The 25,861-nt window shown below is 61.3% G+C and overlaps 2 protein-coding genes across 6 annotated transcripts in view; both read left to right on the forward strand.

The window, feature by feature from the left end:
• RASA3 (RAS p21 protein activator 3) overlaps positions 1 to 3,653 on the forward strand; it is an 89,041-nt gene extending 85,388 nt beyond the window's left edge. For 3 of the 5 annotated variants that reach the window (XR_014256250.1, XM_082435222.1, XM_082435224.1), the window contains 2 exons: positions 107 to 290; positions 2,239 to 3,653. Coding sequence is in view for 3 of the 5 variants with exons in the window: in XM_082435222.1 (XP_082291348.1) it covers positions 107 to 290; positions 2,239 to 2,314 (260 nt within the window). In the remaining 2 variants the exon portion in view is untranslated. The remainder of the gene's footprint in view (positions 1 to 106; positions 291 to 2,238) is intronic. The other 2 variants (XR_014256251.1, XM_082435223.1) reach the window with 1 other exon arrangement.
• A 3,306-nt stretch (positions 3,654 to 6,959) lies between these two features.
• LOC309647690 (uncharacterized protein C13orf46) lies at positions 6,960 to 18,956 on the forward strand. The gene is made up of 8 exons (XM_082435233.1): positions 6,960 to 8,073; positions 10,755 to 10,806; positions 11,326 to 11,476; positions 11,566 to 11,613; positions 12,519 to 12,566; positions 14,568 to 14,635; positions 16,661 to 16,740; positions 16,894 to 18,956. Exons 1-7 carry the CDS (start codon positions 7,911 to 7,913, stop codon positions 16,725 to 16,727), a joined length of 597 nt encoding a protein of 198 aa, XP_082291359.1. The 5' UTR covers positions 6,960 to 7,910; the 3' UTR covers positions 16,728 to 16,740; positions 16,894 to 18,956.
• Positions 18,957 to 25,861: the final 6,905 nt, after the last annotated feature.

Genomic DNA, 25,861 nt, shown 5'->3' on the forward strand with positions numbered 1-25,861 from the left:
TTCGTGTGCGTTTGCGTGAGCGGTCGGCCCTTCCCCGTGCGCTTGGGGGGCAGCCTGTGCGGCTCCCCGCAAGCTGACCTCGGCCCCCCTGCCCCTGACGCCGCAGAGGCCTGTGGGAGCAGGTCTGTGTACGACGGCCCAGAGCGGGAGGAGTACTCCACGTTCATCATCGACGACCCCCAGGAGACCTACAAGACGCTGAAGCAGGTCATCGCCGGCGTCGCGGCCCTGGAGCAGGAGCACGCCCAGTACAAACGGGACAAGTTCAAGAAGACCAAGTACGGGAGCCAGTGAGTCCGGGGTCTTGGAGGCGTGGGGAGCCAGGGAGGGGCCGCCTTGGGCCACCTGCCTGTGGGGTGGGGCGGGCCCCCTGTCTCGCTTCCCCCTCAGGGCCCTCTGGACCAGGTCGCCGGAGGCGCCTCCTGCCCCCGCCTCGCGACCCATGTGCTTCTGAAATTAGGCTTCCATTGTGGGCCAGCGTCCCTGCCCCTGGGAAGCGCCTTTTGCCTCTCCGGGCTGGCTCTGGACCCCCGCGCCCCCCGCGTCCTGGGAGGAGGGGTCGGCCACAGGGAGGCAGGCGCAGCCGGGCCACCTGCGCTCTGTGCCAGGGGCCGCAGCTCCGGCTCCGGGCAGTCACCCAGGCGGCGCCCTCCTCCTGCTCTAAGGGTGTGGGTGACGAGAGCCTATGAGCACTCGGAGCCCACGGACCCGCGGCAGAGCCCACCCGACACCTGAGGCAGGAGCCCTGCGTGGGCCCAGCCCCCTCCTTGCTGGCTGCTTCCTTCCAGGGGAGACGTGGCTTGGGTCTGGGAAGGGAAGGGAAGGGGGGCTCTGGGAGAGACCCCGACTCGGCCAGGCTGCGAGGGTGCCCAGCACCTCTGGGGACGCCGACCGTGTCTGCTGCCGGCTCCACAGACGTTCACAGCACATTCTAGACCCTTTAACACCCTCTGTCAGAACCCACGTCGACCGTCTAAAAACGCCTTTTCTTAAACACGGCAGAGCCCGTGACTCACGGCCGCGCCAGCGTCTGTCAGCTAACGGGGCACGGCGCACGGTGCTCGCTCCAGGAGGTCACGGTCTCCCCACACATGAACGCACGCGCCCCACACGTTGAGGCCGGGGTCACGGTGTGTGCTTCCGCAGGCACTTGTGGGCTAACTTCTTCCTTTGCTAGTCCACGCTTCTCGTGTTTATTACGGTGAACACGCCTCACAAGCAAAGGTAGGAAAAGGTGATGACAACAGCAGACACACGAAAGGATGCTCAGCATCACGAATCGTGAGAGGAACGCACACCACAGCCACAGGGAGGCACCACCTCACAGCGGTCAGGATGGCCGCCATCAGAAATCTACAAACGATAAATGCTGCAGAGGGTGTGGAGAAGAGGGAACCCGCTTGCACTGTGGGTGGGAATGTAAATTGGTGCAGCCACTATGGAGAACAGTATGGAGGTTCCTTAGAAAACTAAAAATAGAACTACCATACGACCCAGCAATCCCACTACTGGGCATAAACCCTGAGAAAACCATAATTCAAAAAGACACATGCACCCCAATGTTCACTGCAGCTCTATTTACAATAGCCAGGACATGGAAGCAACCTGAGTGTTCATCGACAGATGAATGGATAAGGAAGATGTGGCACATATATACAATGGAATACTACTCAGCCATACAAAGAAATGAAATTGAGTTATTTGTAATGAGGTGGATGGACCTAGAGTCTGTCCTACAGAGTGAAGTAAGTCAGAAAGAGAAAAATACCTTATGCTAATGCATATATATGGAATCTGAAAAAGCAACACTGATGAACCTAGTTGGCAGGGCAGGAATAAAGACGCAGACGTAGAGAATGGACTTGAGGACACGGGGAGGGGGAAGGGTAAGCTGGGACGAAGTGAGAGAGTGGCATGGACATATATACACTACCAAATGTAAAATAGATGGCTAGTGGGAAGCAGCCGCATAGCAAAGGGAGATCAGCTCGGTGCTTTGTGACCACCTAGAGGGGTGGGATAGGGAGGGTGGGAGGGAGACGCAAGAGGGAGGGGATATGGGGATATATGTATACGTATAGCTGATTCACTTTGTTATAAAGCAGCAACTAACACACCACTGTAAAGCAATTATACCCCAATAACAATTAAAAAAGACCACAACAGGCGATGGCAGTTCAGAGGCGCACCGGCCACAGGGCGGCCCACGCTCACGCCGCTCTCCCTACACCCCCGCAGGCAGCACCCCATCGGAGACAAGAGCTTCCAAAGCCACATCAGGCAGCAGTCTGAGACCCCCGCCCATTCCATGTGAAGCCCGCGGGACGCCCGTCCCAGGATGGCGCCCTGCGCTGCGCCGGGAGAGCCCGTGTTCAGGAAGGAGCGAACACCAGGCCAGGGGGCAGCTCCTCAGCTCGCGAGCCGACAGGGGTCGAGCCTGTGAACTTCTGAGGCTCCCGGGCCATTTCCGGGGGGCTGTGCACTTGATCACGCCGGTGGCAGGCAACCTGAGCTGGCATTTCGGGAACAGGGTGCCAGCGACACCGCGGCCTGTGGAGCGTGGGCCCTGTGCTGCGTGCACGTCTGTCTCTGCTGGTCTGTGGCGCCCGCACCGTGGAGCCTTCCGGCACGAACGTTCTGCTTCGACTCAGCGGGGACGTTGTGAGCGTTATTCTGTTCCTATGAGCCAGCTGTCCGGGCGGCTGCCAGCACGAGGCCTCCTGGTTCCAGCTTTCAACGTTTGTATCGGTCCTGGCCAGAGGGTCGGAACCGCACGGAGTTCCCAGTTTGAGGATGCCCTCGCTCTCTGGGGACGCGGGGTCCTTCTGCAGAGAGGTTTCCTACGGGTCCCAGCCTTCGTTCCCGAGGTGGGAGCCCCCCTGCCTGCTGCCGATACGCGCCCATGCAGCTGCCACGTCGAGCAGAGTTGTGTTGTTTGCTGTCAGTGGGGCTACAAGTAGAATCCACGTTTGCCAGCCTGGTGGGAGTTTGGGGAAGGTTGTAAAAATAGAAATGTGCATTATTTTCAAGCTGTTTTTCTTAATGTTTTTAAAGGACCGTTTTTAATTAGCTCTTTGATATAAAGTAACTCAGAACATCCAGGCCTCTACCATTCAAGGGAGGTGCCTCCATAGGACAGAAAAGGGAGTGGTGGTGTCTCCTGGCAGCCAAGCAAAGGTCCCCGAGAGAAAACAGAGGGAGGGAGGCAGGGAGAAACCTGGGCCAGCATTGGGAGGCTTGGGAGCGGACGCCGGGCCAGGGGCGGTGCTCGCTGTCTCTGAGGCCCTGGGGACTGCCAGGGCTGCTGTGCTTTTGGGGTTGGGGGTCCCGACGAGCTTCTGCTGACTCCCCTGAAAGCCTCGGCTGCAGCCTGGCTTTGGAAAGGCCCTTTCAGACCCCTAGGACCAGGTGCCACGTGCCCGTCTGTTGTTCAGACTTGAGATCTAGATGGCAGATGGTAACATTGCCTGTTGTCACAAAAATGGTGGAGGAAAATGTTGCAAAAAAAAAAAGCTCCGTATACGCAGCTGTTAGGCTGCTCCAAACTGCAGTTTTTAATATGGATTTGTAATTTAATGTTTCTGTTTATAAGATACTAATGATTTGTGATGTATTTTACTGGCCAATTAAAACAGACCTTTTATTCTTTTTGAGACTGGCTTGGTTTCACATGAGCGCCCACTGATAATGCACACGTGGAGGTGTGGGTGTGTGGTGGAGTGGGGCAGGAGGGAGCTGGACGACATACCTGTGATGACAGGTGAGGTCCCCCTGATGACAGGTGAGGTACCTTGACAACAAATGTGGTCCCCCGATGACAGGCGCGGTCCTTCTGATGATAGCGGGTGTCCCCCTGATGATAGGACAGGTCCCCCTTACAGCAAGTGTGATCCCCCTGATGACGACAGGTGAGGTCCCTTTGACGACATGTGGGATCCACCTGACAACAGGTTGGGTCACCTGACAACAGGTAAGATTCCCCTGACAGGTGAGGTCCCCCTAACGACAAGTGAGGTCCCTCTGATGACAGGTGTGGTCCCCCTGACAACAGGTTAGGTTCCCCTGACGACAGGTGGGGTCCCCCTGACGACAGGTGAGGTCCCTCAGACGACAGGTGAGGTCCCTTTGATGACAGGTGGGATCCGCCTGATGAGAGGTGAGGTCCCTCTATGACAGGTGAGGTCCCCCTAACAACAGGTGAGTTCCCTCTGACAACAGGTGTGGTACCCCTGATGACAGGAGATGTCCATTTGACGACAGGTTGGATCCCCTGGTGACAGATGCGGCCCCTCTGATGACAAGTGAGGTCCCCCTTTATGATAGGTGGGGTCCCCGTGATGGCAGGTGAGGTGCTGCTGATGACAGCTGTGGTCCCTCTGGCAACAGGTATGGTCCCCTGACGACACGTGAGGTGACTCTGATGACAGGTGAGGTCCCTCTGGTGACAGGTGAGGTCCAGTTGTGGGGCTTTGGGTTGTGCTGGAAGCCACAATGCTTCTGGGATGGAAAGGTGTGGAGTGGGGCCCTGTGAGGGCCATGGGGACCTCAGGGCGGACAGAGATGGCGTCAAGCTCAAGGAGGGTGGGAAAGGCAGGGTCCCTCATGTCTCCGAGGACTCAGCAGCGGGGTGTGCGCTCGAGGGCCAGACACAGGTCAGTGTCCCGAGGGAGGGGGAACAGGAGGCTGGTGGCCTGAGGGGAGACAGAGGGAGCTCAGTGCCGTTGAGCAGATACGGCTGCTCGCCTTCGAAAGGGGGAGGGGGAAGAGCTGGATGCACAATATGGGGGACCCGCCCCGCCCCCCGGGAGAAATGCCTCTTCTCATCTCCTTTTTCCTGTCTTTTCTCCATTTGGTTTCCACTCAGTTGTCTTTTTAACTCCAGCCCCGGTCGCCTGGTATGAGAGAGTCGTGGGGGGAGGGGTGGGATCTGGCTCCGGGGAAGCCGGGTCAGGCCTTCGGGGTGCCACAGCCCTGAGCCGAGGGCAGTGGTGATGAGCCTGCTTCCCAGGTGCACGTGGCCTTGGGGAGGAAGGGCCGTCCTGCTGCTCTGCGGCGGCTCCTGTCTGCTCCGGGTGGGGGCCCAGAGGCTCGGACGCCCCGAACACGAGCGTCCACGGCAGGGCCGCAGGGCGGCTCCCAGGGGCCTGGGCGGCTTAGATTCACACGCAGGACCAGGCCCAGCGGAGAGGGTTGGGGCTGGTGGGGGCAGGTAACGAGCTCTGCCCACGCTGGGGTACGTGGGAGGACTGAGAAGAGAAAACCTGGGAGAATGAGGGCCCAAAGCCCCGCTCCTAGGACCCCAATCTTTTGCGACCCCGATCTGTGCCCACTGACTCTTTGTCCAGACCACCTGTTACCTGAAGAGGGAGCTGGTTCAGCTGCCCGCCGTCCTGGCTTCATCCGTCCCCCCCCCCCGAGGCCCAGAGCCTCCGAGCAGCACCCACGGCGGCACATGCACCGGCGCCTGGCTGGCGGACCCGAGGCCTCCTGTGGGCTGAGAAGCTGGGAGCTCGTTTAGGGAATGGAGGTGCACGTGGAAAAGGGGCTTCGTCACTTTTTCTTCATTCTGCACACTCGTGACACACCTAGTGCTGTCGGCTGGGTACTCAGGGAGCACCTGCTATGATTTGTCCCCCGTGGCCCCAGATGAGAAGAAGGGGCTGTGTTGAACAGATGATCAGAAACTTTCTGTTAGGCTGTGTTATAGGCTGAACTGTGTCACCCCAAAACTCATGTGTGAAGTCCTGGTCCCCAGGACCTCAGAAAGTGACTGCCTTTGGAGATGGGCCTTTAAAGAGGCGATTAAGGTTACATGAGGTCACTAGGGTGGCCCTGACCCAGTCTGACTGCTGTCCTTTTAAGAAGAGGAGGTCAGGACACAGACACGCACAGAGGACGACCCCATGAGGACACAGGGAGGAGACGGGCATCTACAGGCCGAGGAGAGAGGCCTCAGGAGGCCAGCCCTGCCCACACCTGGACCTCAGACCTCCGGGCTCCTGACCCAGAAAGCGAATGTCTACTGTGGAAGCCGCCCGAGCGAGCCTTTGGTCACGGCAGTGTCAGCAAACAGCTCGACTGAAAGTGCAGAGAAGGGTTTCCTCGGCACAGTTCAGAGGTGCCTGTCCGCAGACGGCTGCCCTCCGAAGCTGCGTTTGCGTGAATCTCCCCTCGTCTGGAGGGGGGAGGACGCAGGACGCCACCCAGGGCCCAGGCCGCCAAGTGGAGTCACCGCCGTGACCTCCGAGTCCTTCGTCCCTGCTAGGAATCAAGACATTCGCCTGAAGGCTCAGCAGACCCAACACCAGAAGCGCCTGCAGAGCCGCATGAAGGCCCCCGGCTGCCTGGCCCTTTGCCGTCTCTGCTGAGAGGCCGGAGGCCCTGGGAGGAGGCCACTCCGACCTAGGGCCGCGGAAAGGGCCAGCAGGCTGGCCTCTGCCTCTGCAGTGATGTCACAGGGGCCACCTAGCAACGGGGCCCGGGCACACAAGGGCAGCTCCCCGTGGAGGGGGTGTAAGCCATGCGCTCCGTCTGAGGGCTGCGTGAGAGCCGGCCTCCTTCTTCTTTCCCGTGGCCCGAAGGCAGGGAGGATGGAGAAGGACACCACGGCCGCACACAGGAGGCACCGGCTGGGCCCCGGGGCCCCTCCCTCGGCCGTGAGCCCCGGACACCTCAAGGCGGCCAGCGAGATGGCTGAGCTCCAGAGGAGCCGGAGTGTGGGCGGCCTGCACCAGAAGGGGGACCCCCCGAGCTGCATCAAGACGCTGTGCAAGGAGCTAGGTAGGGCCGAGGGCGGGGCGGGGCAGACCGCTCTCCCCGGGCCAGCGAGGGCCACACACCCACCCCCGCCCCGGACCCACTGCCCCTGCCTAAGATCCTAAAGGCCAGGGTGGGGCGTGTCAGGCACTGAGGTCTGAGGGGGCAGAGCCAGCCTGGGACTGTGGGGACATCCCGGGGGCCAGCGGAGGGCCAGCCTGGGGCTGCAGGGGGGCAGCTGGAAGCTCTGTCAAGGGCAGGAGGAGGTGGTGAGGACAGACAGAGACCTGGGCCCCGTGGCCTGTGAAGGCACTGGGGACATTGGGAAGACCGATGGCACGTGAGGGCCAGCATGCGAAGTGTCTCAGGTTTATGATGAGGCCCTGGGGTGAGCCCCAATCCCGCTGCCAGAGCCAGGGACCTCACGGCCAGGGGCAGCAGCGAACCCACGGGGCTGGGGGCCGCGCGTTTGCTCGGCACTAATGTGGCCTTTACATTGTAAAGTGTGCACATTTATACCTTGTGTCAGCCACGTGTCCCACTCCGGCGTGTTTCTAACCCTGCAAGCGGGCCATGGTGTGGCCGAAGTGGGGATGGGTGCCCGAAACGCCCTGGTCCTTACGTGGACCTGCCCCTGCAAGGTCAGCTACCCCAGGGCAGCGGGCCCGAGTTGGCGGAGAAACGGAGTGACTGCCAGTCGTCGGCAGGACCCCAGCAGTTGTGGTTCACACCAGCAAGTGCCCTTTGCTGAGACTGTCGTTTAGGAAGTCTAAATGACTGTTAGGAAACAAAACACAGTAAGCGGGAAATGCGGTTTGCTTGTTTAAGCCCTAGGAGCGATTTTAAGAGGTCATTGTATAAAAATATTTGTTCTTCTCTCAGCTTAAAAATCCAAAGCTGTGTTATTTCTGGAGGAGAGGGGAAGGAGGAGCCCGCCGGTCACAGCACAGGGGCCGCTGCATCTCCACTACCTCTGACCGTTAAAAGTCCGAGCACAGCCGCTCCTTCTCAGGCTCGGGAGGGCCGAGCTCCCCAGATAGGAAACCAACCTATAACCTGCTCAGGAAATATTGCAAGTAGCCACGGTGTGTCCCCAGCAGTGCCGGCCACGGACCTTCCCACCCAGCACCGCTGGGTTTGCCGAGACAGGGTGGATGGCAGGGACGCACCGAGTGCTGCACTGTCCGGCCCCCGGGCACACACCCTCCCCAGGCGCAGGGCCCGCTGGGGCTCCCGGACAGCGTGCAGGGGACGAGCCGCCCGGAGCCGGAGCCACGCAGAGCACTGCTCGCCGTCCACATGGTCAAATGAGACGAGGTGCGGCCTCCCGAGTGAGGGCGGGGCACCCGCCTGGCCTGGGCGCTCACACCTGGAAGCAAGAGCCAGGACGCTGGTGCCGCCGGGCCGCAGGTGTCAACGCGACGTGAACGCAGGAGGCGGGGCCGAGCGCCTGTGGGACACGCCCCCCAGCCGGGCGGGGAGGAGTCCGCGCACGGAGGGGCTGCGCGAACCCGCGGGTCCACGGCTGAGCTGGCGCCCGGGCCCTGAGCCTTTGCCTGGGACGCCAGGCCGCAGCCGCCGGCCTCTCTGCCGCAGAGCCTCCGGGCCCGGCGCCCCAGCGACGCCCCCCCGCAGGGGTGCCCCGTAGGGGCTCCGGAGGGGCCCAGGCCTCGGCGAACAGGGCCTGCTGACATCCGCAGGGTGGAGGCCGCTCGCGGTCGCGCAGGGGGCGAGGGGCGCCCTGGCCGCGAGGTGGCGTCAGGCCGGTCGGGCAGAGGGTTCACGCCACGCCGGTGTCGGCCCCGCCCCGGCCCGCGCCTGTCCCGCCCTCCGCTCCCCGCGGCGCGAAGCCCGCCTTCCGGGGCGGCTCGCGGTCCTGACAGTGACCTGTAAGTGGCTTGGCGATCCCTTCGAGGCCAGCTGAAGAAAGGCAGCAAAGGAAGTAGTCTGTTCGCGTGCGGCGGCAGATCTGCCCGGCCTGCTGTTCCTCCCCCGAGCCGCGCGCGAGGCCCAGCCGGAGCAGCGCCCTCGCGCCCTGCCTGGAGCCTTGCCGCCTGAGCCCTGCAGGTGCGCCCGGAACCCCGACAAACGCAGGGCCTTCTTCGACAGCGGACAAAGGGGGCACCCACGAACACACTGATTAGGATAACGGTGCACTGGGGGCAGGTGTGTGTTTCTCATTCCACAGCTGCTTTGGAGCAAAGAAAAACCAGGCTCTCTTTTTACTGAGTCTTTCCTTCCTGCCAAATACACGTTACCGGAAGGAGCAGGTTTGAAGACCTATCTGGGACAGCCCTGTGTCTTCTAAGAACGGACACACTTGCACACATACACAGACATGCACAAGCACACACGTGTGCACACACGGGCTAGGGGCTGCTGAAGATTTTCCGGAAGAAGTCCACCGTAGATCCCTGCCAGAAAACCACTGAGCCGAACCATTCGCGCCCTTCCATCTGAGGTCGATGCAGCGAGAGCTGCCAAGTTCTGAAATATTCTCTGAAGACCCAAGATCGCCCCACCCTTGGCCTTGAGGGCTTTGTTTCCAGGTGGCCAGGGCCGGCCTGGGGATGGCGGCACAGCCGCAGGTCAGCAGACGTCCCGGAGCCCGGGTGCGGACTGTGGATTGAGGAGGACACACAGCACCTAGTTCTCACCCACAGGGAACTCAGACCAGAGACAAGGAAAGTGCGCGGGCGACCCGGCCCAGGGCCGGTGCCGAGTGCCAGGGAGAATGGGCGTGACGGAAGGCTCCCTCCAAGGAAGGTCGCTTAACACTGGGCAGGGGGCCCAGGTCCCCATGAAGGATGGCGCTGGAGGATGGCAGGGGTCGGGGGACACGGTCCAGGGGAGGGACAGCATGCAAGAAAGCGAGGACCAGCGACAAAGCAGGAACAGAAAGCAGGGCACCTGCAGGAGCCGGGCCCTCTCCCCCTCCCCCGAGGCCTGTGAGCTGAAAGGACCCCGCGTAGCTGATCTGGCCACAAAATTCTGTAGGAAATCCTCCGGGATAGCGGCTTGCAGAGGCATCCTGCTGGGTCTCCTGTCAAAAACATTATTTAAAGCTTGGAGTCTCCCTGGGGCGGTGTTTTCATTGGGGCCAGGGGTCCAGGCTGTGTGTCAGGGTGGGGGGTGGAAACCAGGCCGCTCTAGGGAGAGTCTGGAGCAGCTACGGGGACCGTCATCTCGGGCATCTTGGGCTCAGAGGTGACTGCACAGAAATGGGACCTGGAGCGTCTGCGACCTCGAGACCTCTCCCTCGGGGGCTTTCTCTTAGGTCCCAAAGGGGGTAGGAAACCCCCTTGAGGTCTGCGACCTCCGAGAAGCAGAAGCCTGCGTTTCACCAGGAAACCCCGGTGTCTTGCTCAGAGCTCACAGCTCACGAGGCTCGCGCTGTCCCGCCGAGGTCACCAAAATGCAGCTTCCCCGTAATTGTTTACTGACAACCGCTCCATGCGTGAGGCCGGGCTGGATCCTGTGCCCCTTTCTCCTCACCGGACGAAGACCTTTCCCAGCCAGAGGACTCCCGCCGCCGGCATCGCGCCTCAGAGGAGCCAGGAGGAGCGTCCTGGAGGGGATGGTGTGGCTCAGGTCTCAGCTCCGGGGCTGGGCCGCCCTCTCCACTGGCCACAGGCTGAGGCCCCCCCCCCGGCCCTCAGCTCCTGCTGCTTCCAACCCCACCTGCTGCCACCAGGAGGACGCAAGGGGTCCCGCGCCCGGCACAGTGACAGTAAAGGCAACGCCAAGGCCTCCCGCCGCGTGCCACGGAGCGGGCAGGGACCCTGTGTGTGTGGGGGGGTGGGCGTTGGCCCAGCTCGGGGCCTTCGATGCCCTGCACCGGCCTGCAGAGCGCTGATGTGAAGAGTCGGGGCGGGCGGCCTCCTGGGCTGGGGATGCGCGAGAATGCCGGTCAGAACTGGGGCGGCAGCGCCCACACCCCGCAGGTGGCCCGTCAGCATCCTCGCAGGCTGACGACAGACCCACTGCTTCCTCCTCAGAGTCTGAAGATCAGGGGAAGGACCTCAGAAGCGACGCGGAAGATGCCCGCTGGTGAGTGGCCTTGGTCCAGCGGAGGCGGCTGTGCGGAGACGTGAGGAGGACACGGCAGGCCGGGGTGGGAGTGGGCGCCAGGGTCGAGACCTGGGGGCGGGCCCGAGGGAGGCCAGGGCGTCCGGAGAAGACCTCGAGGCTCAGATGGGAGGGTCGGGGGCCGGTGACCCAGGGGGCTCTCAGGGCCTCAAGCAGCCCCCCACCGGCATCCCCCCAGCCCAGCATCTTGGGGCCGGCGCCTATCGCTGCAGACCTTCCCCCTCGGATCTCCGGGCAGATGGCATCTCACCCGAGAGCCTGCCGAGGCTGCCGGCATCCCTCATGTTGGGGCAGGTTGGGGTGACGGCTCCTCGGGGAGACCAGCTCAGCAGCCCTGCCGTGTCCTTATCCGCTCTGCCCACCTCTCTACCTGGGTCTGCCTCGCCCACCGTCTGCCAGCCCCGCCCTGCTGACCCAGGGGCACTGGTGCCCAGGAGGGAGGAAGGCGTCGTCTCCAAACCCCGCTTCCACCCGCTGCAGCCAGGCAAACCCGGAGGAAGACGAGCTGGAGCAGCGCCAGGACGCCGCTGGGCAGGTGCCGGGGGGTTGGAAGGAGGCAGAGCCTGAGGCCAGCGGCCAGGAGGAGCCGGACGGCAGGGAGAGCACAGACAAGTGTGCCCTGGAGGCCAAGGTCAGGCCGTGGTCCTTTGATGTGCACGCGCTGCCGGCCCTGCCCGTTGGAGTCCTGCCTCTGTTTATCTGTTTGGTGTCTTCTTACAGGAAGGGGAGCCAGAGTCCGTACAGCTGGGTGACCTTCTGCAAAAAGAGGCAAGAGCTTTTCACTTTAGTAACAGAAGTCAGAAGGGGAGGCCTGTGAGGCACAGTCCTGCCGTGGACGCGCCGGCTGGACCCGGCCCCGCCTGAGCTGCCTCAGCGTCCAGCTCTGTGCTCCTGGCTGGTGCCGGGGCACCTTAACCCCGGCTTGCCAAACAGCACAGCTGCTGAGGGAGCGGGGGCCCCGACAGGAGGTGACCCTCAGCTTGCCCTTGTCAGGGAGCCCCAGCCCCGGCCCGCCGCAGCCCGGGGGCAGCGGTGCTCACAGGACCCTGTCCGAGAGAAGCTTTCCTTCCCCTTCCCGATCCGCGTGCGGGGGTGGAGGGAGCTGGGCTTGGCCTGCGTCCAGGGCCCCTGGGGTCCCCTCCACTCCCCAAATCACTTCTCCCAGTGTTGACTAAACTGCTACCACTGGGCCAAGCCAAGGTGCCTGGTCAGAGACCTGGGGGCCACTGCACCTGAGCCCCCCAGGCCTTTGCGGCTCACTGTGTGTCTCTGCAGCTCGGGCAGCGGGGCAGGGGGTCTGCAGAGGCAGAGCTTGGGCGCTGCCCAGGTGAGCAGGCCTGCAGTGGGCCTGGACGGTCCACCCAGCTCTGGGCATCACTGGCCCTGATTCTCAGGGGGCGAAGGTGGGGGAGACCCTCTGAGTTCTCAGGGACTTGATGGGAGGTGAGCAGGGAGAGGGGAGGCCACATCCGTCCCCTCCCTCTGCCAGGGGACACCTCATCAACCACACTGCCAGCAGGTCCCACCACACACGGCCAGTGTCTGGTGGTCTCAGTGTAATGCCCAGACCCTGGCCACCACGGGCCCAGAGCCCACGCTCCCTCCCAGGAATCTGTGTGCCTCCCTGGCTCACCCAAGCCCACCATCCACGCCTCTTTGGTTTCCATCCACAGAAACCACCTGTGTTTGTGGAGATTGATCTGGGAGACCGAGCAGAGGAGGTAAAAAACCCAAAGCTGACAAAGCCAAACCACCCACCAGGAAACGCCTTACTTGGGGCCATGCGTCATTCCCACCTCACCCCAGGAGCTTGCCCCGGGCATGGGTGTGCTGGAGGCTGAGGCAGAGATCGGCCCCGGGGTTTGAAGACTGGCCAGGGGACCAGAGAGCACCTCGCTTCTTTCTCATTTTCCCTCACGCCAACCCACACACATTCCTGCACCTCCATAGATTCCAGGGCCTGGGTCAACCCTCGAGGTACCCAGGGGCCCTGAGAACCTCTTGTGAGATTGTGCTGTGGTGGTGAAAGGGCACAAGCTGAGGAGCTGGGAGACCCGGCCTCCACAGCTCTCCAGTGAATGCTCAAACAAGTTACCATACCTCTCCATGCCTCAGTTTTCTCATCTGCAAAATGGGGATCTTAGTTGCACCCACAGCCCAGCGTTGTTTTGTGACACCCTCAGAACACTGCCTGGTACCCAGAAAGTCCCAGCATTAGATATCATCTTCATTGCCTACACCACCACCACCGTCATCACTATCTTCATCACCATCAACTTCATCAAAACCACCACCCCAATCATCATCTTCATCGCCATCAGCATCACTATCCCCATAATCTTCATCACTATCGCCATCACCTACACCACCACGGTCATCATCACTATCATCACCACCTTCATCACATCTTCACCAGCATCATCACCATCATCACATCATCACCATCACCACTACGTGTACCACCATGGTCATCATCACCATCATCATCACATCTTCACCATCATCACCACCATCATCACCATCATCATCACATCACCACCATCATCATCACCATCATCACCACCATCATCACCATCATCATCACATCACCACCATCATCATCACCATCATCACCATCATCACATCATCACCATCACCACCACGTGCACCACCACGGTCATCATCACCATCATCATCACATCTTCACCATCATCACCACCATCATCACATCACCACCATCATCATCACCATCATCACATCACCACCATCATCATATCTTCACCATCAACACCACCATCATCACCACCATCATCACATCATCACCATCACCACCATGTGCACCACCACGGTCATCATCACCATCATCATCACATCTTCACCGTCATCACCACCATCATCACCATCATCATCACCATCATCATCACATCACCACCATCATCATCACCATCATCACCATCATCATCACCATCATCATCACATCACCACCATCATCATCACCATCATCACATCACCATCACCACCATCACCATCACCATCATCACCATTATCACCAGCACCATTGTCACATCACCACCATCATCACCACCATCATCACATCTTCACCATCATCATCACCACTGTCACCACCTGCATCACCATCACCATCATCATCACCATTATCACCAGCACCATTGTCACATCATTACCATCATCATCACCATTTTCTGTGAAAGGAAGGGGTTAACCCCATGGCCTGATTGGGCCTTTCCAACACAGATACTCTCCATTTCTTTGCTATAGTGAGCAGCCATCTCTTTGGAAGTTTTTTGAAATTCTCTCCTGGCAAATGTAAGCCCCTACCTGGGGGTTGCTTTTTTCCAGATTGCACCTTCTGTATCTGCCCTCAGAACTTGCTGTATGATGAAGAGAGCTGGTCATTGACTGCCTCCACACACAAGGCTACCACGGGGGCACCACAGGCTTCAAGCACTCAAGAAGAATCAGTCAGGGGCAGAGCTGGGACTTAGGGCCCAGGTCTTCTGACCTACAGTCCAGAGGTCATGGTAGCTCACATCAAGGGCAGAGTTCCTTGGTCAGGGTCCCCTAGTTAGAAATTCCACTTGACGGTGCCCCGTCTCGTGGGAGGACGCTCAGGGCAGTCTCCACGCCCCATCTCGTCCTTGGGCAGGTTCAGCAGGTCCGGCCTTGGTCCCTGTCATGACCCCCTCCCCTGTCCCCTCAACTACTCCCACCACATCCCACAGGTGATCACATGTGCCATGAAAGAAGAGACGCGATCCCAGATGGACATGGGGGATTTTTCAGAGGACGAGTGAGTGAGGGGTTCACACTCGGGAAGGTGGGAGGCTTTTCCTCCATCAGGGTTTCTGGTGGGCAGAGCGAGCCCCAGGCTTTTGATTCCTCCTGGGCACACGCAGAGACCCAGGCATTTACTGCAGCTGGAGGGGTGAGGCAGGATCCCCGTGAGTCCCACCTCACCCCTAGCTAGACCCGTCTCCCCACCCTGTCAGCCAACAGAAGGGCCAGAGTAGGAGGGAGGGAAAGGTGGGAAGAAGAAGAGGAGGTGAGAGTGGGAGGGTCTCCTCACCGCGCAACTCGGGGCTTTGGCTGCCGAGGTCACAGCCCTTGGTCCCGCAGGCAGTGGGGGGACCCGTCACACGTGACTGCTGGCTCAGCAGGGCAGAGGGACCTGGGGGCGGGGGCGGGAGACGTTTGTCCTGACCGCCTCCACCCTATGGGTAGAGATTGTGAGGCTGCGAGCCGCCTGGGAGCAGGTGAGACGCTCGCCCAGGGCCGTGGATCTACAGTATTTTAAACAATACAGAGAAACACAAAGGAGAAAATAGCAATTTATCCACTTTCCACCACTCTGAATTAACAACCACATTAATGTCTTGGCTAATTTGCTTGCACAGTTTTTAAAAGAAAAATTTCTCTATTTACTTTGTAAAACCGATACGCGGTCATTTAAAATAAATGAAACAATGTGAAATAGCACAACACAGAGGAAAACTTTTAAATATGCAAGTGCCACCTCTCGGAAACAGTGGGGACTTCATGGGAGCACGTGGCCCCAAAGGAAGATCGGGAGCAGAGGCCGGACCTCGGGAGAACAGGGCCTTCTTCGGGCCGTTTTCCTGGGTTGCCAGCTGTGAATGTTTATAGTGTTACAGCCCTTTGCTTATTTGGCAGTTGCTGTTACTGCCTTTCCCCAGGTTGTGTGTTTTGGGGGAGAGCGTTCCTGTTAGGAAGTGTCACCCCACGTCTCTCCTGATCTCTGCTCACACAGCCGGCCGTGTGGCTTTCACCAAGATGTCAGGACTGCCCGGCACGCTCCCAAATCTATGCTTGGGGAATTCCCTGGTGGTCCAGCGGTTAGGTATCCGTGCTTTCACTGCCAAGGGCTCAGGTTCAATCCCTGGTTGGGGAACTAAGATCCTGCAAGCTGCGTGACATGGCCAAAAATAAAATTTTTTTTTAAATTTAAAAATTAAAAAAAAAAAATTAAACCAAATCTATGCTTGACATGGGAAGGTCTTTCCTAAGCAGACGTCTGTTTTTCTCATCAATTCTTGATGGACGTGGTGATGGATTCGGCCACACCGGACGCAGCCTGGCAGCTCCTTTTCTGCCCCAGGCCAGGCGGGCCCAGGCCCGCCCTCTCGGCCTCTTGGTCAGGCTCCCCACCCCCCGTGCTCAGTTGCCCCAGAGAACCTGCAGACGGGCCGTGCCCAGGAGCCAAGCCTCAGCTGCTGGAGGCTGCTTGGACAGCAGGACAGGGTCTGCTCCACAGGGGCCTGGCCTGGACGTTTGCTGGGCGGGGCCTCCTGTCTGCCCTGCTCACCTGCAGCCTCAGTTTCCCTCAGAGCTTAGCCGCCTCTATCCAGCCAGCCCCCTAGGGCACCCGGGCACTAGCAGCCCGTTAGCTGCCCGCTGGGGGGCTTTGGCACCGAGCCATGGAGGTCCCTGCGAAGGGAAGGGGGCCACCTCATCCCAGAGCCTGGTTGGAAGTGGAACCCCCAGAGCCCACGCACAGGGACAGGCACGGGCTGCGATGCTCGGGCAACGCTGGGCTGGGCACCGTCCCCCTGCAGCGCCTCTTCGCAGCTGGGCAGTGGAGGGAGGGGGCGGCTCGGCTCCGCTGACCTTCAAGGTCTGTTGTGCTCAAGGGGTCCCTCCTGGGCTGGAGACACCGGGGTGGTGGTGGGAGGGCAAGCCGGGCTCTGCACCGGCCGGGAGCCGCCTCTGGCTGGCAGGCCCTCGGCCCCCCTGGCCTTGGCAGGATGGGGTGGGGGCACCTCTCTCACCCGCCCACCCCGCCCCGCTCTGTCTCCAGGACCGGGACCAGCTGGGTGTGCTGCATCCCATACTCCACCAGGAAGAAGGTGGGGGAGAGCTCATAGCAGCCGGGAGAAGGTAATTCACGCTCAGAGATGGGCCGGGCCCGAAGGGGGTGCCTGGAGGGGCAGGAAGTAGAAAGGCGGCGGGGGCCAGGCCGCCTCCTGGGTCCCGCCCTAGCCCCGCCCCCTCTGGCCAGGGGTCTAACCGAGGTCTCCATTTGTCTCCTAGGGTCGGCCAGGCCGGGAGGGGCGAGGGACGAAGACAGCTGCCCTGAGAGACGCCACGCAGACCTGGTGCCATGACCACCCCATGTGGAACGTCCCCACCACCGCGAAGTGATGACACCACCTTTAAAAAGGGCTCAGTAAAGCGCGAACGGAAGACGTTGTCCCTCTCCAGGGGCCCCGTCCCTTCTTTCCACGCACCCTGTCCCGTGAAATGTAAGTTAAGGGGGAGATGCAGCTCAGGGACGGACGGCACGGGTGGCCGCACCTCCCAGGTCAGTGGTCGCGCAGCCCCGCAATCAGCCCCAATGAGGGCTGCCACCAGGGCATGGCGGGACCCCAGGCGTTGGTCCCCAAGCACCGGGGGCAGTTGTCCTTGCAGCTGGGACTGGGAGCCCCGAGGGCCACGTGGAGGAGATGAAGGCGCAGGGAGGTGCTGCTTGCGGGAGCGGGGAGGGGTGTCAGGAGTTGGGGAGCCACACCAGGGAGACCCGACGGGCTTCGAGGCTCCTCTGTTCAACCAGCTGAGGCACAGCAGCCTGTCCCAGGCCATTCCTGTGGTTCAGCCCAAGACTAAGGACGCGGTGGCCCACGGGTCCCCAGCAGCAGGCACACTTGCGTGTTCTCACCATGCACACCCTCCCGAGCAAGTGGCCCCTGTCCCTGCCCACTGGGTGGCAGCTCCTGGCTCCGGCACCTGGCCACTGAGCAGGGCAGCGAGAGGAGCTTCTGGAGAATCCGCTGGAGGAGGCTCTCTGGGCTGGAGTCCCGGGGTTCAGCCACAACAGGCCAGGAGGGTGACCGGCCCCCGGCCAGCCCTCGCCCTTGGTCTGTCCGTGTCCATCTCTGGCCACTGCGGACAGCTGGCCTCGTTCAGAGCCACGTGCCACTTGTCTGGCCATGGAGGGGCCCCGGGGGGGCAGGGTGGCCTCACACATGTGCACAACCCGGCTGGCTTGGTGGTGACCTTTCACCTCCCGTGTCGGCTGGGGTGCCTGCAGGGAGCCGGTCGGGGCGGCGCCGTGGGAACCTGCAGGGCCGGCCGCAGGTGTGGAGGTGGCGGCTCCTGTCTCCTGCCCACGGGCCAAGCTCCAGCCCGGCAGGTGGACGCGGCCCTGGGGGCCTCCGCTCTGGCGCCCCCAGGCCCGCCGAGGCCCATAGAGCGGGCGCTCCCCGTGGAGCCCGACCACAGCCTTGCGTCGCCCACCTCTGCATCCCACCAGGGGGCACGCCAGTCCCAGGGGTGACGAGGGCGTGACGCAGGCCTTGCGGATTTAAAAAGAGCCGACGACCTGGAGGGAAGCTGTACAATCTAGGGCAGTAAGAACCATTAGCTCACCGCTGGCCACTCAACGCGCTCACATCAGACCAGGAGGGAAGCCGGAGTCTCCCGCCTGAGCCGCCCTGGTGGCCGTCGGAGCTGCTTCTGCCCATCGCCGTGCTTGGAGCTCGGCGGGGGGCCAGCCTGGCCTTTGCGGCCTGCAAGCAGAAGATGGGTGTTTACATTTAGGGAGGGTTGCCCCCCAGCATCCCCCTGCTCGGAGGCCCCGGTCCTCAGGGTCCCCCGACTCAGCCTGCAGGGGCGCCTATGCAAGCTCACCAGAGGCTGGGCCCCCTGTAGCCTGACCCAGCTTCCTCCTCCATCCCCGCTGGCCCCCCAGCTACTCAGACACCAGTGAATGAGAGGCTGCAGGGCACCCCCCCAACCTGGGGCAGGAACGGCCCCGACGCCTCTGGCGGACGCCAGCCGCACGCTGGCGCCCGTCCTGCCTGGGCCCTGGAGCACCACGTCAGTGCCTCCTGCTTGCTTCTCCCAATATTAGTATTCTCCCCCAAATCACATATGCGTTTTCACTGTGGGAAATGTGGGAACCAGCAAAAAGCATTCAGCCTGTCATCTCGTCAGATTACCTTCAGATTATCATTGTTAGAATTTCCATCTATTTCTCTTGAGTGTTTCCTCTCTCTCTTGATGTATGTAGAGAGAGCTATATATGGAGATGGGTAAATAAAGCTTTTTTACAAAATTGGCATCACACTGCACCAGTTTTTTTTTTTTTTTACAAGTTTTCCTTACGTCATACGCCCTTTCCCCAATATCATCGTAAATGTTTGCTGAAAGCCTACCACGTGCCAGGCACCATTCCAAGTGCTGGGGACATGGCGACGGTTGAACGAACCCTGGCCTCGCGGAGCTTCCATTCCAAGGGGGAAACGAGAGTGGGCGTGCAGTGCGTCTTGCTTTATCTGCACGCAGCCCCACGAAAATGAGCTCCATCATCTGAAAAGTGATGCTCCAGGGCCACACCTCCCAGGGCACGGTGCACACCTGCTAAAGAGCGTGCAGTCACGTGGAACGTGGATGGCGGGCTGGGCGAGGAAGGGGCTCGGGGAGCGCGCGGCGAGCAGCGGTGACCATGTGACACCTCCAGATGTTCGGCGGGTCTCACTTCACTGATTCTACAAGGTGGGCCCTATTATCGTCCCAATTTGGCAGCGGGAAGGCCGAGAGTTGGCGTGTGGAGAAGGGTCACTAGCATGGCGCCTCCCACCGGCTGCTGCCCTCAGAGGCCGCCGTGCCCACGCGCCAACCAGCGTATGCTGTTGCTGCTGCTGCCCTTGATTCCTAGTCTTTTCCTGCTGCTCCAAGGACAGGGACGTGACAGGGACGCGTCCCCGCCCTCCCTGATCCCGCCTCGAACGGCAGCCGCGCTTGCCCCGCACGCCCCCTGGCGGCGGGCTGGCGCCCTCACAGCCTCTCTCTGTTTTTCAGCGGGGACGTCATCCTCCGAGACCTTTCACCAGGAGGCGGCCGTGGCCTGATTCTTCATCACCGTTAGAGATTTTAACTCTCGTCTGCTCACTAAAGCAGCAGCCAGAATGGGAACGCGGTGGGGGCCGTCTGTTGTCGGGCAGAGTGAGGCCTGACCCAGGCCCCGTGTGCACGGCTGCCACGCCCTCCAGTCTAAGGCATGTAGCTCACACGCAGCCCGGTGGTCAAGTGTCCTGGCCACTGGCCCTCCCCGCACCATGACCTCGCGACCCATGACCCCACGAGCTCCGTAGGACAGACAGACCTGCACCTCTGTCTAGAGTCCCGGGCGCCTCCGAGGGTGGACGACACTTGGCTCACGTGGAAACCCACCCCCCAAATAGATGCTTCCCGTGATGCCCTGACGTGCTTCACACAGCAAAACACAAACGCAAAGGTCACTCACACGGCAGCATCCTGAGGCCCTTGTGCCCAGTATCCCTCCAGTGTCCCCAGGTGTCCCCATGTCCCCAGGTGCCCATGTCCCCCAGTATCCCCATGTCCCCAGGTGCCCATGTCCCCAGGTGCCCTGAGTCTCTCTGGACTCCCTGGTGTCCCTAGTGACATCCAGCATGGAGGGCCCACTTGTAGGAGGATGGAGCTGAGTAAGGACGGCCTGGCCGCGGGGGGGAGGGGGGCACTTGCTAAGGCCTCTGGAGGTGAGAGGCTCACCAGAGCAACACGCAGAGGTTGTCAGGACCAGCCCGGGCTGTGCAGCGGGAAAGCATCCCCTCCTGTCCCATGAGTTGTCCCTTCCCAGAGTGCAACCTGCCTGAGGACTCTACCAGCTGCCTGGGAGAGGGGCGGGCAGGGGGCAGCCCTGAGGGCAGGAGAGGAGGAGAGCCCTGTCCTGGGCGCGGTTTGGGGGTGGGGGGAGTTCCTCCAGGCGCTGACTTCTTCTTCAGTTACGTGCTCGGGCTGCAGGAAGCCCAGCGAGGTCTGGCTGGACTCCGCCTCGGTCCCCCTCCATCTGCCTGGACCCGGGATGGGTCTTCAGAGGAGTGTGGCGCTCACAACGCAGGACGCGGGACGTTTCCTCCACGGACCCGGCCCGCTGTGACGGTCTGTGGGCAAAGGTCTTCCCGGTCCTGATAAGCACGACTGTGGAGCAGGCTGTCCTGTGCGGAGCAGGGTGTTGGGGAGCCGGGGAGCGCGCCCTGGGGCGACAGCAGCAGCACTTGGATGGATTCCACTCTGATGGAGCCTGAGACAAGCCAGAGAGTGGAATGATCCCATTCTACAGACAGGAGCACTGAGGCTCACGGAGGCGGGGACGGAGGTTCCAGGGGTGCCGGGCAGTCGTCCTGCCCCACAGGCGGGAGCCCTGGCCGGTGTCAGTTTGCATCCCGCCCAGGGGGCGCAGACGGCCCTGCCACCCACAAGTTTCGCCTGCTCTCGGGGTCGGTGTGAGGGGCTGCCTGGTATTCCAGCTATGATGTATCTGGACAGGTTTTTGAGAACTTCACGCCAGTTCTCGGGAGTAAGTGGTTCCCCCAGACCCCACAGCGGAGCATCCTGAGCCCGGCCGGGGCTGGCGCTGCTCTCTGGGGCGTCCAGCATCCCAAGACCTGACGTTGGTTCCTGGGAAGGGCAGGAAGAGCAGCCAGTGCTGACATCCCAGACTTACGGAGCAGGCGGCGAGCCAGGAAAGCACAAATCATCCCCCGCCCGGGGCTCTGTGCTGTCCCTCCCCAGGCATGGAGACGGCATGGCGCAGCGCTGCCCCCGAGGGACTGTGGCGGCGGGGAAGGACCCGGGACCCCCAGGGTAGCAGAGCCGCGGAGGACGCCCCCCCACCCCCCACACCCCCGCTCACCTGCTTGGCTCTGTGTCTGGGGCCTGCCCTTGTCAGCCACAGACACGCTCCGCGGGGCCGTGACGTAGAAGCTGGAGACTCAGACGTGGACGCCAGGGTGCAGCCAGCGGGAGACACGGGACGTCCTTGAGCCCACGTGTGCGCAGGCGCTTGGGCCGGGGAGCGCCTCCAGCAGGTCCTTCGGGAGCCCAACCCCTGCACGCTCCTTCGAGCCCTGCCCGGGCTACCGTCAGCTACCCTCACATCTGTCCAAGCCCTCACTCTTCCTGGACTCCATCAGCTTCGGTGAAGGAACAGACCATCAGACCTGGGCTCCCTGCTCCCCGAGGAGCCATCTGCCTGGCGCCTGGTGACCGCCCTGGGCAGGAATAAGATCTCCTGCTTCTTCAGGCGGCCGGTGGTACCTGCCTCCCTGACCCCGTCTGGCTGCTGGCTCTGGGTTTGTCGGGGGCCCTGGGGGCTGCACGACTGACTGCCCCCCCCCACGACGCAGGAGCCCGTAAGCAAGCCCCGGTCGGTGCCCCGGGGTCACCGGCCCCAACCCTACAAGCAAGCCTGCCTCTCGCTTGTCCAGAGCGGAGGACGCCCTCAGTTTCAGGGTTCACACAGACCCTCCTCCAAGCAAGGAACTCTGACCTCACTTCCTGTGGCTTCCTTGTGGGTGTATATACTATATATATAAATATATATATATATAGTGCACTCGTGTATAGCCCTGAGCTGTGTCCACCCGCCTCAGGACCTCCAGCCTGTCCCACCTCCTCCCATCACCTTCGCCTCCCCCCAAACCAGGGGCTGCCCTGGCCTGGAGCGCCAACCCTGGCTTCTCTGTTTTCACCAAGATAGTTCAGGGTGTTACAGAGGCAGCCCTGGTGTTACTGAGGTCACCAAGCAGCCAGGCGGCGAGGGGGCACTGGGTGTGTCATCTGACTAGTCCCAGGACGGCCTGCACAGCCCCAGCTGCTGACACACGCTACCCTTCCCAGTGGCCCTCCTGCTAGAGCAGTAGCTCTACTCCTGCCTCCGGTTTAAACCTCTGCCCTGACAGGACAGGACAAAGAGAGCAGCTCAGGCACCGGCTGTCCCTGCAGCGGTGCTCAGTTAACACGGAGCTAACTAACTCAGCTAATAAACTAACCCAGTTTACTACACAACCAGCTGACTACCTAACCCCCTTCACTGCTTAACCCACATTACCACTTAGCCCAACTAACTATGTAACCCAGCTGACCATATTTGTTAGCTACTACCTAACCCAGCTAACTACTTAACCCAGCTGACTACTGAACCAGCTCACTATCTGCCCAGCTAACTACCTACCCATCTGACCGCTTGCCCAGTTGACCACTTAGCCCAGATGACTACCTACCCATCTGTGTACCTACCCTGCTAACTACCTAACCATCTGACTACCCACCCAGCTGACTACCCGTCCACCTGACTACCTACTCTGCTAACTACCTAACCATCTGACTACCTACCCATCTGACTACCTACCCACCTGACTACCTACCCATCTGACTACCTGCCCACCTGACTACCTGCCCAGCTGACTACCTGCCCAGCTGACTACCTACCCACCTGACTACCTACCCACCTGACTACCTGCCCATCTAACCACCTGCCCACCTGACCACCTGCCCACCTGCCCACCTACCCACCTGACCACCTGCCCAGCTGACCACCTGCCCATCTGACCACCTGCCCATCTGACTACCTGCCCATCTGACTACCTGCCCAGCTGACTACCTGCCCACCTGACTACCTGCCCACGTGACTACCTGCCCACCTGACTACCTACCCACCTGACTACCTGCCCACGTGACTACCTGCCCAGCTGACCACCTGCCCATCTGACTACCTGCCCAGCTGACTACCTACCCACCTGACTACCTACCCATCTGACTACCTACCCACCTGACTACCTGCCCACCTGACTACCTGCCCATCTGACTACCTGCCCACCTGACTACCTGCCCACCTGACTACTTACCCACCTGACTACCTGCCCATCTGACTACCTGCCCAGCTGACTACCTGCCCACCTGACTACCTGCCCACCTGACTACCTGCCCAGCTGACTACCTACCCATCTGACTACCTGCCCATCTGACTACCTGCCCAGCTGACTACCTGCCCACCTGACTACCTGCCCATCTGACTACCTGCCCACCTGACTACCTACCCATCTGACTACCTGCCCACCTGACTACCTGCCCATCTGACTACCTGCCCACCTGACTACCTGCCCACCTGACTACTTACCCACCTGACTACCTGCCCATCTGACTACCTGCCCAGCTGACTACCTGCCCACCTGACTACCTACCCACCTGACTACCTGCCCACCTGACTACCTGCCCAGCTGACTACCTGCCCACCTGACTACCTACCCATCTGACTACCTGCCCACCTGACTACCTACCCACCTGACTACCTACCCACCTGACCACCTGCCCAGCTGACCACCTGCCCAGCTGACCACCTACCCAGCTGACCACCTGTCCAGCTGACCACCTGCCCAGCTGACCACCTGCCCAGCTGACCACCTCCCATCTGACCACCTACCCATCTGACTACCTGCCCAGTTGACTACCTGCCCAGCTGACTACCTGCCCAGCTGACTACCTGCCCAGTTGACTACCTGCCCAGCTGACTACCTGCCCAGCTGACTACCTGCCCAGTTGACTACCTGCCCAGCTGACTACCTGCCCACCTGACTACCTACCCATCTGACTACCTGCCCACCTGACTACCTACCCATCTGACTACCTACCCACCTGACTACCTGCCCATCTGACTACCTACCCATCTGACTACCTGCCCACCTGACTACCTGCCCATCTGACTACCTACCCACCTGACTACCTACCCACCTGACCACCTGCCCAGCTGACCACCTGCCCATCTGACCACCTGCCCAGCTGACCACCTGCCCATCTGACTACCTACCCAGCTGACTACCTGCGCATCTGACTACCTGCCCAGCTGACTACCTGCCCAGCTGACCACCTGCCCAGCTGACCACCTGCCCAGCTCCTCTAAACCAGCGGCTCCCCCGGTGAGGGTTCTGCTTGCCACAGGGGGCTGTCTGTCCAGCAGCCCCCGTGCTCGGACGCCCACCTTAGAGAACGACCCGGCTGCACTGTGGACTCGAGGACTAGCCATGGGAGCCACGCCGACCCCATAAGCGCTTCCAGAGGGGTGTCCGTCCTCACGCCCCTGAGGTCTCTCTTCGGCTGGTGTGAGTTCGCCCAGCTAATTTTCTGTGTCCCTCTTTCCCCATTACTTACCGATGGAAGGTCTCCCGAAAGGAGGGCCGTCCTTGTCCCTGCTCACTTGTTTATCCAGGCGGCCATTTCCATCAGCGCGGCTCTCACACATGCTACTCTGTGGGTTAGGACCCATCACCACGTATTCGCTGCTCACAGGGTCCCGTCTGTGGCCACCGGCAGCGCCTCCAGGGTGTGCCCTGTGTCTGTGACACGCTCTTACTTCTCTAATTAACTAAATTCGGGAGCGTTTCCTGGCTTTCTGGCCCCACTAGATGTTCCGGGCTCGCCTCACTGTTCTCCCTGCCCCTGCGGAGTGGTGAATCAGCCGCCCTTCCGAGGACCTGGGCCCCGCTCAAAGGGGAGGTTAAAGGCGTAATTGGAAGCGCTGAAAGGGCGTTCTAATAGGAAAGTTGACACGCTGGTCGAGCCCAGGGGCCACCTCTCCGCCCAGGTTGCTGCCGGGGGTCCCCCAGGCCAGCCGGCCGGGCAGAGGCTGGTCCGCTTTGGGGACCATGCGTGCGCCCCCGGCCACCTCCGCGGGGGCTCCACGGCGGCCTGAGGGGAGGGTGTGGCCCTGCAGAAGGAAGGGGCAGGCAGCCCGCAGGCTCCGGCAGGCCCCGCGGGCCCACGGCCACCCCCACGTCCCGGGGGGGCAGAGCGGGGCCTGCTCCCAGAGTCTGGGGCACCCTCGGCTCTCGGGTGCCCTGGGTGAGTCCAGAACACACAGCCACTGGCCTGACAGGAGACCCTGACGCTGGGGGTGTGAAAACGTTCCTCCTGAAGAAACGCCCGGCTGACCTCCCCTGCCCGACACCAGCTCCCTGAGACCCGGGCTCCTTCCCCCGACAAGGAGGAATGCTTATGAGCACCTCAGACGGATGACCCGTTTGGTCCTCATGTAAAACGTCTGGAACAGGGACTGCCATTAGCTCTGCTTTGCAGGTGACAGGCTGGGTCACAGAGAGGTCAGCACCCTGGCCCGGGCCACACAGCACATATAAGGCAACCTGGACTCCAGACTGAGAGGTCAGTCAGGGCCTGACCACCGCCTTCCTACAGGGGCTAGGAC

The sequence above is a fragment of the Balaenoptera physalus genome (genome assembly GCF_965194825.1).
Source record: "Balaenoptera physalus genome assembly, chromosome: 18".
Taxonomy (NCBI): Eukaryota; Metazoa; Chordata; class Mammalia; order Artiodactyla; family Balaenopteridae; genus Balaenoptera; species Balaenoptera physalus.